The 14245-nt window shown below is 46.2% G+C and overlaps 1 protein-coding gene across 1 annotated transcript in view; it reads left to right on the top strand.

Annotated features, from left to right (window-relative positions):
• Positions 1 to 4795: 4795 nt before the first annotated feature.
• The window catches only part of LOC132389591 (uncharacterized), a 29057-nt gene continuing 19607 nt past the window's right edge, over positions 4796 to 14245 (top strand). The window contains exons 1-4 of the mRNA XM_059962076.1: positions 4796 to 4862; positions 6365 to 6484; positions 11443 to 11544; positions 13352 to 13508. Of these exons, the coding sequence (XP_059818059.1) occupies positions 4796 to 4862; positions 6365 to 6484; positions 11443 to 11544; positions 13352 to 13508 (446 nt within the window). The remainder of the gene's footprint in view (positions 4863 to 6364; positions 6485 to 11442; positions 11545 to 13351; positions 13509 to 14245) is intronic.

The following is a 14245-nucleotide window of genomic DNA, read 5'->3' as shown; positions in this document are numbered from 1 at the left end:
ATACAATTTAATGCATTTCCTTGGGCTCATATTTCCAAGGATAAGTTAGCTCGTTTTATCTTCCATATAAATCTTGTTTGTGATAGATGTAATTCTGAAGTAGCTCCACTGTCACATATGTTCTGGTCTTGCTCTCCCATTGTAAAATGTTGGAAATATATTGTTGATATCATTTCAGCAGTTCTGAGTGTTGCTTTACAATCTCATCCTACTACAGCAAAATCTTGTACTACCAGTAATAGACTCCAGTCATTTATCCTCATCAGCTCTTGTCGTTCAATTGCATTTGTTACATTATTAGGCAGTAGATCCATTTTACTTAAATGGAAAGATTCCAATACTCCTACCACATTTCAATGGCTTTCCCAAACGATAGCCAGTTAAATCTTGGAAAAAAAATAGGAGTGTTACTTCCGTTAAATTTGAAGAGACTTAGATGCCACTTATTGAATATTTTCTTTTGATATACGTTGACACTTTCTGAATCCTTTTTTAGTAATTTCTTTCTCAGGTCTCGTGGAGCGGAGTTAACGAAAAATCATAATTTTAGGCGATGAAATAAGGCAGCCCAAACATTCTTACTTTGTTTTCTTTTAGAATTTTTTAATATAGTTTCGGGTTCTTTTTTTCTTTCTTTATAAAATATCTATTTCATGATTAGTTACTAGGAGATTGGGAGTCTAAACTACATTGTTACTTTGAAACAGTTGTTGTACATGTTGACCGTTATTAATGCAATCCCGTTCTCTTGATATCATTCTTATGATTTTAATGTTTGCCTATTTGAAATTTAATAAAATGATTCAAAAAGAAGGAAAGAAAAATAAAACATAGAGAACCAAATGCACAATAATGGTCTTTGCCCCACTAAGTTGTGCCGAACATGTACATACCTTAGATATTACCCATTGTTACCCATAGCCTATTTTTCCAAGGTTTATGTACCTATCCAGGAGTCTCGTAAAAGTCCCTAATCGATTCTGCCTCCACCCCTCCACCCCCGTGGCTTGTAGCCCACTCCACGCTCTCACCATTACTGCATAAAACGACTTACCCGTCATCGATTCTGTACCTACATCCAAACACCTTATAAATATCTGCTCTCGTTCATGCGAACTTATATTTTCATCGTCTGGAACTGAATCCTAACCTTCTATTTCCCTCCATCATCACCACTCCACCTGTAAATGAACCATCAGGGAATAGCGCACGAGGTTCCCAAATCCGTTTGCGTCGCAGCTAATTAATATTTCTCCCAATTGAGAGAATCGTCAATGCTTTTATTTCTTGTACATGACCATACGCTTCCCCTCACTGTATTCTATCCGCAACTGCTTTGTCCAGTTTCCGAATTTGTCTTCAAAACCACCTGTAGATCTGAAATGCTGTGACCGATCTACACTGACTGTGGTTTCCCGAAGAGAACGTTAAACATTCCGTTGCAGAGGAAGATACCTCCCTCTGGGTTTGGAGCTTGTTGATTAGAACTGAACGCTGAGCTGTTGTCGATAAACCGCAGCCTGTCGTCGGTATTGCTTTTGTCCAGATGGTCCAAGGTCCTGAGAAGAGCAAGTGAGATTTCACCCACCATGGACCTATTCCGGAAAGATACAAAGTGAAGCGGGTCCAGTGTTGGGTCCAGTATAGATCATCTAACACCCATGTGTTTCAATGAATGAAGGATCGGAGGGAAGGCGGATAATTGTGTTGAAGATGAGTTTACTGGTTTCAAACAGAGGAAATGTGTAGAGAGAAGAGGCTATGGACATGGCAAATTTGTAGTATTACGTACTCGTGACACATGATAGTGGTACCCTTGTCACGTGACTGGGGTTGAAGCAAAACTGGACTTGAGGTAATGGTCTTGTGATGGTGGAGTGACGTCATTTTCCCGCCAGTAGAGATCATGTGACATGTTGTTTTTACAGGTTATAAAAGGAAGACACCAACCTGTGAGGTGTGGGGGGGGGGCAGTTCGTGGCTGGATTTGACAAGTTAACTTTATGCCACTGCGTGATTTAATGTGATGACGCAGTTTAGTTGAAGGATGATTTTTTTATCTAATGCCTAAAGGTTAAAAGGTCATTGCCAGCAGTGTCTTTACGATACTGCTAGTTGAGAATCAGTGGAGAATGAAGATCAGAGTTCGGGAGCTAAAGATCGAGGAGAATCGATTTTCGACAGTGAAACGGGTTCGACCTTGTTTAATCTTATTCGGAAGGAATTCGTTGACTGTTCTCGTGTTAATCTCTGCGGGATAGCAGAAAATTGAGGACATTGTGATAAAGGAAAGGTCAGTGCCTTTAAGCCGTTTCTTTTCGTTTCGTGAATTCTTCGTGGGAAAAGTTCGACATCGGGGATCGAAGCAAAATGACGTGAAAGAGAATTTAAATTGTCTTATAAAGTCTCTCCTTTTAAATGGACTGTGAGCATTTCGAACATTTGTACTTTAAAGAACTGTTTTTGCAACATCGCTTTAAGAACTTTTCAAGCTGCCGCACAGCAGCTGATTTCCGGTTACGTTAGTGTTTGTTTACTTTTGGGGGGTTTGTTTTCGGTGTATAGTAAAAGTGTTGTTTGTTATAAAAACCCTTGCCGAACTCATATGTTTATTATTGCCTGAATACGTAACAGTAGTCAGTGGGATGAGTTGCACAGTAGAAGGTGGACAGAATCGGGGAGGATGGATGCAGCACAGGAGATGTTATATTTGAATGCACACGGTACACGGAATAAGAAGATGACCTCGCAGCGCAGTTGCAGATTGGCAGGTGTGATGTTGCAGTCATCACTGAATGATGGATGCGGGAGAGATTCGCATGGGTGATGGAGTGGCTCACTGAATGATGGATGCGGGAGAGATTCGTAGGAATGGAGGAGTGGCTCACTGGAAGAAAGCAGAGTGCTGGGATTCATGGGCATGACTCTGTTTGGCAATCAGTGGTGAGTGGTGTGCCGCAGGCGTCGGTTCTGGTCCCACAACTGCTCACGATATATATTTACGATCTGAAAGAGAGGTCCGAGTATAGTGTCACGAAGATGGCTGATGTTACACAACTGTTCACGATATTCATTAACGTTCTGGAAGATAGGATAGAGTGTCGCGTACCTAGGTTTGCTGATGATACTAAATTGACTGGAAAATCAAATTGTGCAGAAGATACTTGGAGTCCACATTGAGATATAGATAGGTTGTGTGGGCGAGAGTCTGGCAGATGGAATACAATGTTAGTAAATGGGATGTCATCCTGTTTGGCAGGAAAAAAATACAGAAGAGCAGATTATTACTTAAGTGTTAAAATATTGCAGCGTGCTGCTATGCAGAGGGACTTACAAGTTCCTCAACATGAATCACGGTCTGGTTTGGTTTGCAGGTGAAGCAGACTGTCAAGAAGGCAAATGAAATCTTGGCTTTCATTATGAGAGGGGCTGAACTAAAGCGCAGGGAGGTTATGATGGAACTGTACAGGGTCCTGGTGGAACCACACCTGGAATGCTGCGGGCAGTTCTGGTGTCCTTACTTGAGGAAGGATATACTGGACTTGGAGGAGGTGCAAAAGAGGCTCACTAGGTTCATTTCAGAGATGGGGGGCGGAGAAAATGAGGAGAGATCGAGTCGCCTGGCGCTGTACTCATTGGAACCCAAAGAAAGGGAGGAGATCTTAGAGAAACAGATCAAAAAAGAGATAGATAAGATAGAAGCAGCGAAGTTGTTCCACTGGGAGCTGAGCCGCGAATGAGTGGACGATCCCTCAAGTTTCTCCTAATGCAAGGAAGGGAGGAATGTAGGAGAGAGAGAGAAATGGTGGGGAAAGCGGAGAGTGATGGAAGTATGGAGAAAGAGAACGAGAGAAAGAGAGAGTGAGTGAGAGAGAGATAGGGAGAAGAAGGGCCACTGGATGCGGGAGGCGAGGAAACCATGTGGATGCAACGAGTTTACTTCACTCGGAGTGCGGTGTGACCTCACTCACTTCGGTGCGTGTTCGGGCTTTGACCTGGGGTCGTGGCTTCTCGCGGACTGAAGGCCTGGAGCCCCGGCGATGTGCAGGAACAGACCAACGTCCAATCCATGAACCAACGGTGGCTGCATATCTCCCGGGAAATACAAGTTATGTATGAGTGACACAAATCCCTCCGACATTCCCTCCTGCCCTCAATATTTTCTCTCTTCCTTCCATTCCTTATCTTTTCCTCCCCCTGTTTATCTTCCGCTCTCAATCCGTCTATATTCCTCTCCTCCATCCCTTCCCACGGTTCTCTTTTTACTCTCTGAAGCGCTCACTCTCCCCTTCTCTCTCCTCCACTTCGCTTTCCGGCTCCCCCCTCCCTCTCTTTCTCCCGTTCACCGCCTCTTTTCTCCCGCTTTCCCAATTTTTCGCCGAAAGTCCTCACCCTCTATTCTGTACATCGCTGCTACCTACTCCTGTTTCCCCATTTCTGTCACGCTTAGCTTCCATCTCTCTCCACACACTACCCCTTCTCTCACCCCCTCGACCTTCTGTACACTCCCGCTCACCTCTTCTCCGTTGATCCCTAATCTTTCCCTCTCACCCCTCCCTCTCTTTCTCCACACTGTCAATATTCTCCCAGCTCCCCCCACTCTAATGTCTCTCAGCAACGCACTCCCATTTCCGCATTCTCTGTCCTCTCCGCAATTCCTCCCCCTGCTCTCGGTTCCTCTCTTTATCAGCTGTCCACCTGGTGTTTGCTGGTGTCGGTTTGACCGCCTTCTCATCACGGGTTTCCTCCGACAACGGTCGTTTTCAGCTCAGAGACGCAGAGAGTCCTGTACAAGATGGATGAGGGCAAGACCTACGTAAACGTGAGGTTTGCAGAAACGGATGCACAGTCTCCTTCCAACGGTGAGTGGGTCAGATAAAAATGGGGGTAGAGAGAGCTCCATTCTGAGTTTGATCCCGGGTGTGTGCGACCGGACGGGTAGAGGGAGCCTCACGGACTCTCACTGTTCTGTCCCCAGCTGAACCTGATGTATCGTATGTGGATCTTAATCTCAGGACCATCTCTGTTCCCCGGCTCCGGACAGTTTCATCTCTGTCAGTTTGACCGCCGTTAGGTGATGTGTTCGTTCCTGTCGGGAGATCTCATGGAAGGCGCTCAATTGACCCTAACGATTAGTCAGAGGGAACCCACGAACCCATCGCGTTCACTGTTCTGTCCCCAGCTGAAAGGTGGGATAAGCGATGAGGAGGGAGCTCTGTTGGAGGATTGGCGCAGAGCCTGCACTCGGGGTAGGGGAGTGGAGACAGAGCTGGGGAGGGGAGGTATAGAGGGAGTCATATGGAATAGGATGAAGAGAGAGTATTGTGGGAGGAGTCAGTAAAGAGCGAATGTCATAGCAAGGGCGTTATGGTAGTTGTACTGCGGGAGGGGTGTTGAGCAGGAGACATTAAGAAAGGAGCGCTGTGGGGATGGCAGAGAGCAGGAAAAACCGAGCGAGGACTGATGAGGATATAGGACAGTGGGAGGGACGCAATATAAAATTAAAATCTCACTCTACTCTTACTTACCCCAGTCTCTCTCTCACTCTCCATCTCCTCACTGCCCTCTTTCTCCTACTACCTCACTAACCCTCTACCAATTTCCCCCGTTCTCGCCCGTCCCTCTTGTTCATCCTCTCTCTCCACATTTTCTCACACTTCTTCCTCTATTCCCCTTCTCTCTCGACTTTCACCTTACGTCTTTGCCTCTCTCCATCTCTCAACCCCTTCTCTCCCCACTCTTTCCCTCATCTCACACTTTCTACCGACTCTCTCCTTCATTCTCTCTCTGTTCAAACGCTCTACAGCCCCTCTATCACACAGCCCCTCTCCCGCTCTTCCTCTTCCCGCATCCTCTCGCTACCTATTATCTCTCTCAATTGATTTCCGTTTCCATCCCCTCTCGATCCCCCCCCCCCCACCATTTTCCACTCACTCCCACTCCACACACTCTCCTTTTCTCTACCCACCAGTCCCCTCTTTCTGCTTCGCGCACTCTCCGGTCTCTATTATCCTTCTGTTTTCCCCTCTCTCACTCTGTCTCCCTCGCTCTCCTTGTCTCTTCACCCGTCCACCTTGTCCTCACTTCTACCTCTGCCCACTTATTCTCTCTTTCACCCCTGTCAATGTTCCTTCACTCATCGTCTTCCATCCATTTGCTTCACTCTCTCTCTCTCTCTCTCTCTCTCTCTCTCTCTCCCTTCTCTCTCTCTCTCTCTCTCTCTCTCTCTCTCTCTCTCTCTCTCTCTCTCTCTCTCTCTCTCTCTCTCTCTCTCTCTCACACTCACACACACACACACACACACACACACACACACACACACACACACACACTCACACTCATATTCTCCGTCTTTCCTCCCCAGACGGTCTGATCTCCACCTATGCAGAACTGAACTTTTCGAAAGCCGAACCCCTCATTGCTGAGTTTGAGGATCACCGCAACGTCTCGCATCCTGGCGAGCAGACAATCACTGCACCGACAGGTCAGTGGTCGCAGTATTGACGTCATTCTGGAGAGTCTCACAAGTCATGCCCCCAAGTCTCCACGTTCCTAATGTACCCGAATAAACCACTTCCTCCGGCAGCTCGTTCCATAGATGGTATACCATCTGGGTAAACATAGAAACATAGAAAATCTACTGCACAGTACAGGCCCTTTGGCACACTAGCTTATGCCGAACATGGCCCTACCTTAGAAATTACTAGCCTTACCTATAGCCCACTATTTTACTATGCTCCATGTATCAATCTAAAAGCCTCTTAAACGACCCTATCTTATTCGCCACCACCACCGTTGCCAGCAGTCCACTCAACGCACCCTCCACTCTCTGAGTAAAAAAAAAACTTACCACTGACATCTCCTCTATACCTACTCCACATCACCTTGAAACTGTGTCATCTTTGGGAACCATTGCAGCCCTGCGGGAAAGCCTCTTACTATCCAAGTGATCAACGCCTCTCATCATCATTTACACGTCTGTCAGCTCTAACTCATACTCCTTCGCTCCAAGGAGAAAAGGCCACGTTCACTCAACCTATTCTCATAAGGCATGCTCCCCAATCCAGGTAAAATCCTTGTAACTATCCTCTGCACCGTTTCTACGGTTTTCCCATCCTTCCTATAGTAAGGCGACGAGAGCTGAGCACAGAACGCCGGGTGAGTCTTAGCAAGTTCCTATAGAGCTGCAACATTACATCTTGGCTCGTAAATTCACTTCCACGATTGATGATGGCCATCGTAACCGCAGAGTCAACCTGTGCAGATGTTCTGAGCGTCCTAGGGACTCGTACCCCAAGATCGCTCTGATCTTCCACACTGCCAAGTTTCTTACAATTAATACTATATGCTGCCACCTTATTTGACCTACCAAAATGAAGCACATCAAACTTATCTGGGTTGAACTCCATCTGCCACTTCTCAGCACAGTTGTGCATTGTCTCAATGTCCCGCTGTAATCACTGACAGCCCTCCACACTATCCACAAAACCTCCAACCTTTGTGTAATCTGCAAACCTACTAGCCCATCTCTCCACTTCCTCATCCAGGGCATTTATAAAAATCACCATGAGTAAGGGTCCCAGAACAGATTCCTGAGTCACTGCACTGGTGACAACCCTCCATGCAAAAAATGACCCGCCTACAACCACACTTTGCCTTCTGTGGGCAAGCCGGTTCTCGGTCCACAAAGCAATGACGCTTGGATCCCATGCCTCTTTACTTTCTCAACAAGCCTTGCATGGGGTACCTTATCAAATGCCTTGCTGAAACCCATATACAGTACATCTACTGCTTTTCCTTCATCAATGTGTTTAGTCACATCCTCATAAAATTCAATCAGGCTCGTAACGCACAACCTGCTCTTGACAAAGCCATGCTGACTACTCCTAATCATGTTATAGCTCTCCAAATGTTCAAAAATCCTGCCTCTCAGGATTCTCGCCATCAGCCTACCAACCACTGGGGTACGACTCACTTGAGTATAATTTCCTGGGCTATCTCTACTTCCTTTCTTGAATAAAGGAACAACCTCCTCAACCCTCCAATCCTCCGGAACCTCTCCCGTTTCCATTGATCATACAAAGATCATCACCAGAGGCTCAGCAATCTCCTCCATCGCCTCCCACAGTAATCGGAGGTACATGCCATCCGGTCCCGGCGACTTATCCAACTTGATGCTTTTCAAAATCTCCAGCACATCCGTTTTCTTCATATCTAAGTGCTGAAGCTTTTCAGTCTGCTGCGTCATAACTACTGTCAAGAAGATTATTTTCCATAGTGAATACCGAAGCAAAATGTTCAATAAGTACCTTCGCTATTTCATCCGGCTCCATACACAGTTAACCCACTGTCACATTTGATAGGTCCTATTCTTTCACGTCTTATCCTCTTACTCTTTTCATACCTGCAGAATCCCTAGGGGTGCTCCTTAATCATGCACGCCAAGACTTCACTTGGCCCCTTTCTGGCTCTCCGAAATTCCCTTTTAAGTTCTTTCCTGTTAGCCTTACAATCTTCTAGATCTCTAACATTACCTAGCTCTCGGACCCTTTTGCAAGCTGTTTCTATTCTTCTTGACTAGATTTAGTACAGCCTTGGTACACCACTGTTCCTGTACCTTACCATATCATCCCAGTCTCATTGGAATGTGCCTATGTAAAACTCCACACAAATATCCTCTACACATTTGCCAGATTTCATCCGTACTTTTTACTGGTATCATCTGTTTCTTATTTAAGATTCCAATTTCCTGCCTGATAGCCTCGTAATTCCCCTTACTCCAGTTAAACGTTTTTCTAATTTGTCTGTTCCTATCACTCTACAGTACCGTTGGATAGGTGATAGAATTATGATCAATCTCTCAAAAATGCTTTCCAACTGAGATTTCTGACACTTGGCCACGTTGATTCACCAATACCAAATCAAATACAGCCTCTTCTCGTGTAGGCTTCTCTATCTTCCTGAACACAGCTAATAAACTCTACCCCATATAAACCCCTTGTTCTAGAGAGGTGTCAATCGATACTTGGGAAAGTAAAATCTCCCATCGCAACAATTTTGATAGTATACATTTCCTGGATCTGTTGCCATATCTGCTCCTCAATATCCCTGTTACTCTTGGCGGCCTATAAAATAAAACTGTAAATTTATTGACCACTTCCAGTTCCAAACCTCCACAAAAGAGTCTCACTAGACAATCCCTCCATAGCGTCCACCTTTTCTGCAGCCGATGCTGCACAGATATGTGGATGAACTGCTAGTGTTGAAGAAACAGAGAGACTTCAGTAGTTTAGAAGAATGGACCAAAGCAGTGGTAAATGAAATACAGTTTTGGAAAGTATATGGTCATGCACTTGGGTGGATGAAATAATTCAACAGACTATTATTTAGATGCGGAGAAAATTCAAAATGTAGAGATGCAAACGTACTTGGGAGTACTTGTGCAAGGTACCCTAAAGATTAATTTCCAGTTTCGGTCAGTGGTGAAGAAAGCGAATGAAATGTTGACATTCAGTTCTAGATGGCCAGAATATAAGAGCAGGGATGTGTTTATGAGGCACCAAAATGCACTCATAAGACCACACTTAGAGGTTTGTTTTTGCTGTTTTAATCTCCATATTCATACTGATATTATAGTCAATAGACAATAGATGCAGGAGTAGGCCATTCGGAAAATGGAACCAGGAGCGGCACTCAATCTGATCATGGCTGATCATCCACAAACAGTACCCCGTTCCTGCTTTCTCCCCAGATCCCTTGACTCCGCTATCTTGAAGAACTCTGTCTAACTCTTTCTTGAAAGCATCCAGAGAATTGGCCTCCACTGTCTTCTGAGGGACAGCATTCCATAGATCCTCAGCTCTCTGGGGGAAAGTGTTTTTCCTGAACTCCGTTCTAAATGGTGTACCTCTTATTCTTAAACTGTGGCCTCAGGGTCTGGGCACCACGAACATCAGGAACATATTTCCTGCCTCTAACGGGTCCAAGCACTTAATAATCTCATATGTCTCAATCATATCCCCTCTCATCCTTCTACATTCCAGTGTATGCAAGCCCTGTCGATTCAATCTTTCAACATATGACAGTCAAGCCATTCTGCGAATTAACCTTGTGCCTACGCTGCACTCCCTCAATAGCAAGAATATCCTTCCTCAAATTTGGAGACCAAAACTGAACACAATGCTCCAGCTGTGGTCTCACCAGGGCCCTGTCTTACTGCAGAAGGACCTCTTTGCTCCTATACTCAACTCTCCTTGATATGAAGGCCAACATGCCACTAGCTTCCTTCACTGCCAGGTGTACCTGCATGTTTACTTTCAGTGATTTATGTACAAAAACACCTAGATCTCGTTGTACATCCCCTTTTCTTAACTTGACATCATTCAGATATTAGTCCCCCTTCCTGTTCTTGCCACCAAAGTGGTTAACCTCACATTTATCCACATAAAACTGAATCTGCCATGCATCTGGCCACTCACGCAACCTGCCCAAGTCACTCTGCAATCTCCTATCATCCTCCTCATATTTCACACCGCCACCAGCTTTGTGCCTGCAAATTCGCTAAGGTACGTTTAATACCTTTATCTAAATCATTAATTTATATTGTAAATAGCTGCGGTCCCAGCACCGAGCCTTGCGGTACCTCACAAGTTACTGCCTGACATTCTGAAAAGGATTCGTTTATCCTTACTCTTTGTTTCCTGTCTGCCAACCAGTTTTATATCCATGTTAGTACCCTAACCCAATACCATGTGCTCTAATTTTGCCCACTAATCTCCTCAGTGGGGCCTTATCAAAGGCTTTCTGAAAGTCCAGGTACACTACATCCACCGGATCTCCCTTGTTCATTTTCAGAATTACATCCTCAACAAATTGCAGACGATTATTCAGGCATGATTTCCCCTTTGTTCCATTCGAGAGGGTTGAGGGAAGATTCCCGAGAATGATTCCAGGAACGAAAGGGTTTCGGCATGAGAAACGTTCGGCAGCTCTTGGGCTGCATTCCCTGGAGTTCAGGAGAATGAGGGAGGATCTGATAGAAACATTCCGAATGATGAAAGTCCTGAACACACTAGATATGGAAATGCTCCTTCCCGTAGTGAGGAATTCCAGGACAAGAAGTCACAACTTCAGGATTGAAGCTCTTTCTTTTAGAACTGAGATGCGGAGAAATTACTTCAGTCAGAGGGTGGAAAATCTGTGGATTTTTTTTTTTACTACCAGCTGCTGCGGAAGCCAAGCTACTGGGTGCATCTAAGGCAGAAATAGACAGGTCCTTGAGGAGACAGCGTTTCAAAGAGTATAGGAAGAAGGCTGAGGAGTGGGGATGACGAGAAGTATTAGATCAGCCCATGCTTGAATGGAGGAGCAGACTCGATGGCCCGAATGGCCTACTTCTGCCACCTAATCTTATGGTCTTATGGTCGTGTGGTCTCTCCACAGCTGCGCAAGAACGGAAGTCGAAAGTGAAGATCGGAAATAGACCGTACCGTCTGATCTGCCGACTCTGCCTCATCGTGATTGTGGTCGGACTGTCGATCCATGGTGAGTGGAATGGGCTCCCGGTGGAGTCAGACGCTAAATAATGACACCCACACGCCCCTCACTGTAACACCGTTTAAAACCCATCACCAAAACACGGACACACCGCTCACCGTAATAAAAACACGGACTTAACCATAACACAATCAGGACACGTTCTGTTCACTATAATATCAGCAGCACTGTCACGGTCACGAACTTCAATTAGACACAAGAACACTCCTAACCGCGACACTGACACGATCATCTCCGGGACACACACATGACAGTCGCACTGACTGCAACGCACCCCTCACTGAAACATCGACATTCTCCTGACCGTATCACTGATAAACTCCTCAGGGCCACAGCAAAACACACCTCACACTGACACCGACAAGCTCTTCACCGTAACACTGGGGCACAATACACCGGGACACCTTCACGCTCCTCAACGTGATTCGCTCTGCACCGCACCGTGACAAATGCACACACGTCACTGTAACACCCCTTACCGAGACGGTATCGGTCCTCAACTTAACACCGATGCACCGCTCACTGAGGCAATTACCCACACGTAACCCTGACACAGGGAAACCCCTGAACGTGATACCGACACCTAAATTTACAATGATATCGACATCTTCCTCTCCGTGACACCGTCAGAGTTCAGCGTGATACTCTCACACACACCGCGGCAATGACATGTCTATCACCGTGACACAGACATACTTGAGAACAACACACCATGACACAGATACTCCACACACGGTGAAACGACAAGGCCCTTCACCCTGACATTTTCTTCGGCTTGACATCGAGTTACAATTGATTGTATCCCTGTACACCTCTCTCCGGGTCAGAGAAACTCCTATCACAGTGACAGCGACACGTCCTTCTCAGCAACTCTGACATGCCCCGCACGATACTGACGCAGACCCCCATGGTAACCACAAAACCATCATCGGGACATTGATACACCCTTCAGCGTGACACCGACACGCCCCTCAAGGTGGCGCCTCCCAATGAACCACACGCGCATCCTTTAGATTTTTTTGTATTATGAGGACACTCGTTTATTGTCATTGAGAAATGCATGCATTAAGAAATGATACAATGCTCCTCCAGAGTGATATCACAAAATTAAAAAAAAAACGAGAAACCAGAGACAAACTGACAAAACCAAATAATTGTAGCATATAGTCACAGTAGTGCAAAGTAATACCGTAATTTGATAAAAAAACAGACCATGGGCAAGGTTTAGTAAAAAAGTCTCCAGTCCCGATAGTCCCGATATCAGGCAGCAAAAGGGAGTATCTCTCCCTGCCATAAACTTCCAGGCACTGCCAACTAATGCCTCGAAAGTACCCGACGACAGCCGACACGGAGTCCGTCCGAAAACTTCGAGCCTCCGACAAGTCCCTCTGATATCGCCCCCCAAGCGGAATCCTCTGTGGAGCCCCTTCGACCTCGTCCCGGCCGCCGAAACAAGCAAAACGTAGGTCTCAGCGGCCTTCTTCTCCGGAGATTGAATACCGCACAGTAGCAACGGAAGTGAAGCGGGTATTTCAATAGTTTCTCCAGATGTTCCTACACGCTCTCACGTCTGTCTCCATCAAATCAGGATTGTGCACGTATCCCTACTTAACGAGGAACAGATATCCATCTCCAGAGAGGCCGCGCGCGCTGGGTCGCGCCGCCATTTTCTCCTCCTTTACTGGGACACCCTTCACCGTCACACTGACACAACACTCTCTGTGACCCGTTCGGTAGCGCGATATTGTCTCACGTGTCACTGCAAACGCGAAACATCCTTCAACATCTCTGTCAGTATCGCAGATTCGTCAGTCTAAGGTCACCTCTGATCGAAACTACCATGATTTAAACTCAACCCTCCAATCCAAGCTTTCTGCGCTCAACGCTAATCTGTCCGTTATTGAACGAATGCAGAGCGATCTCCATCACCACTTCACTGAGATGGAAACGAAGTACAGATCTGTCAACGAAACCAAGGCTCAAATCTGTGAATTTTTGACCAGCAGAAGAGGTGAGTCATCATTCCACTCTTTCACTTGCTCCTCATCATAGGGCAGGCATGGAGAGAGGAAGAATCACTCTGTGCTTGACATCGGGAGTGTATGGTTCTGGTATGGAGGGTGATTCACTCTGTTTGACCCGGTGAGTGTATGATGGTACAGCTTGCAGGAAGTTTCACTCTGTCACTGAACCCAGGAGAGTGTGACGGGACGTTGTGGATGTGGATTTACTCTGTGTCTGACCACGGGATTGTGAGACGTAACATTACAGCCTTACTCTGTGTCTCCTTCCGGGAATGTCTGATGGGACTGTATGAATCCAGCTTCATTCTGTGTCTGGCAGCGGGATTGTGTTATGAGACAGTGCCGAGAGAGATTCACCCCATGTCTGACCCCTGAAGTTATGGCACCGTGGAAAGAGCGTTACACTCTGAATCCGGCAGTGTGTGATGGGATCGTGGAGAGAGAGCTTAAGTATGTTTAGGACTCCGGGAGTGAGTGATGGAAGTCGTTAGAGCGGGATTCACTCTGTGTTTGAATCCGAGAGTGTGTGATGGGATCGTGGAGAGACATCTTCTGTCTGTGTCTGATTCCAGGAGTGCGTTATGATACCTAACGAGGGAGCTTCACACTGTGTTGAACACGGGAATGTGTTATGGGACCGTGTGGAGATACCTTCCCTCTGTGTC

The sequence above is a fragment of the Hypanus sabinus genome, unplaced genomic scaffold (assembly GCF_030144855.1).
Source record: "Hypanus sabinus isolate sHypSab1 unplaced genomic scaffold, sHypSab1.hap1 scaffold_608, whole genome shotgun sequence".
In the NCBI taxonomy this organism is placed as follows: Eukaryota; Metazoa; Chordata; class Chondrichthyes; order Myliobatiformes; family Dasyatidae; genus Hypanus; species Hypanus sabinus.
Note: the sequence above shows the minus strand (reverse complement) of the source record. Positions and strands in the feature narration are given on the sequence as shown.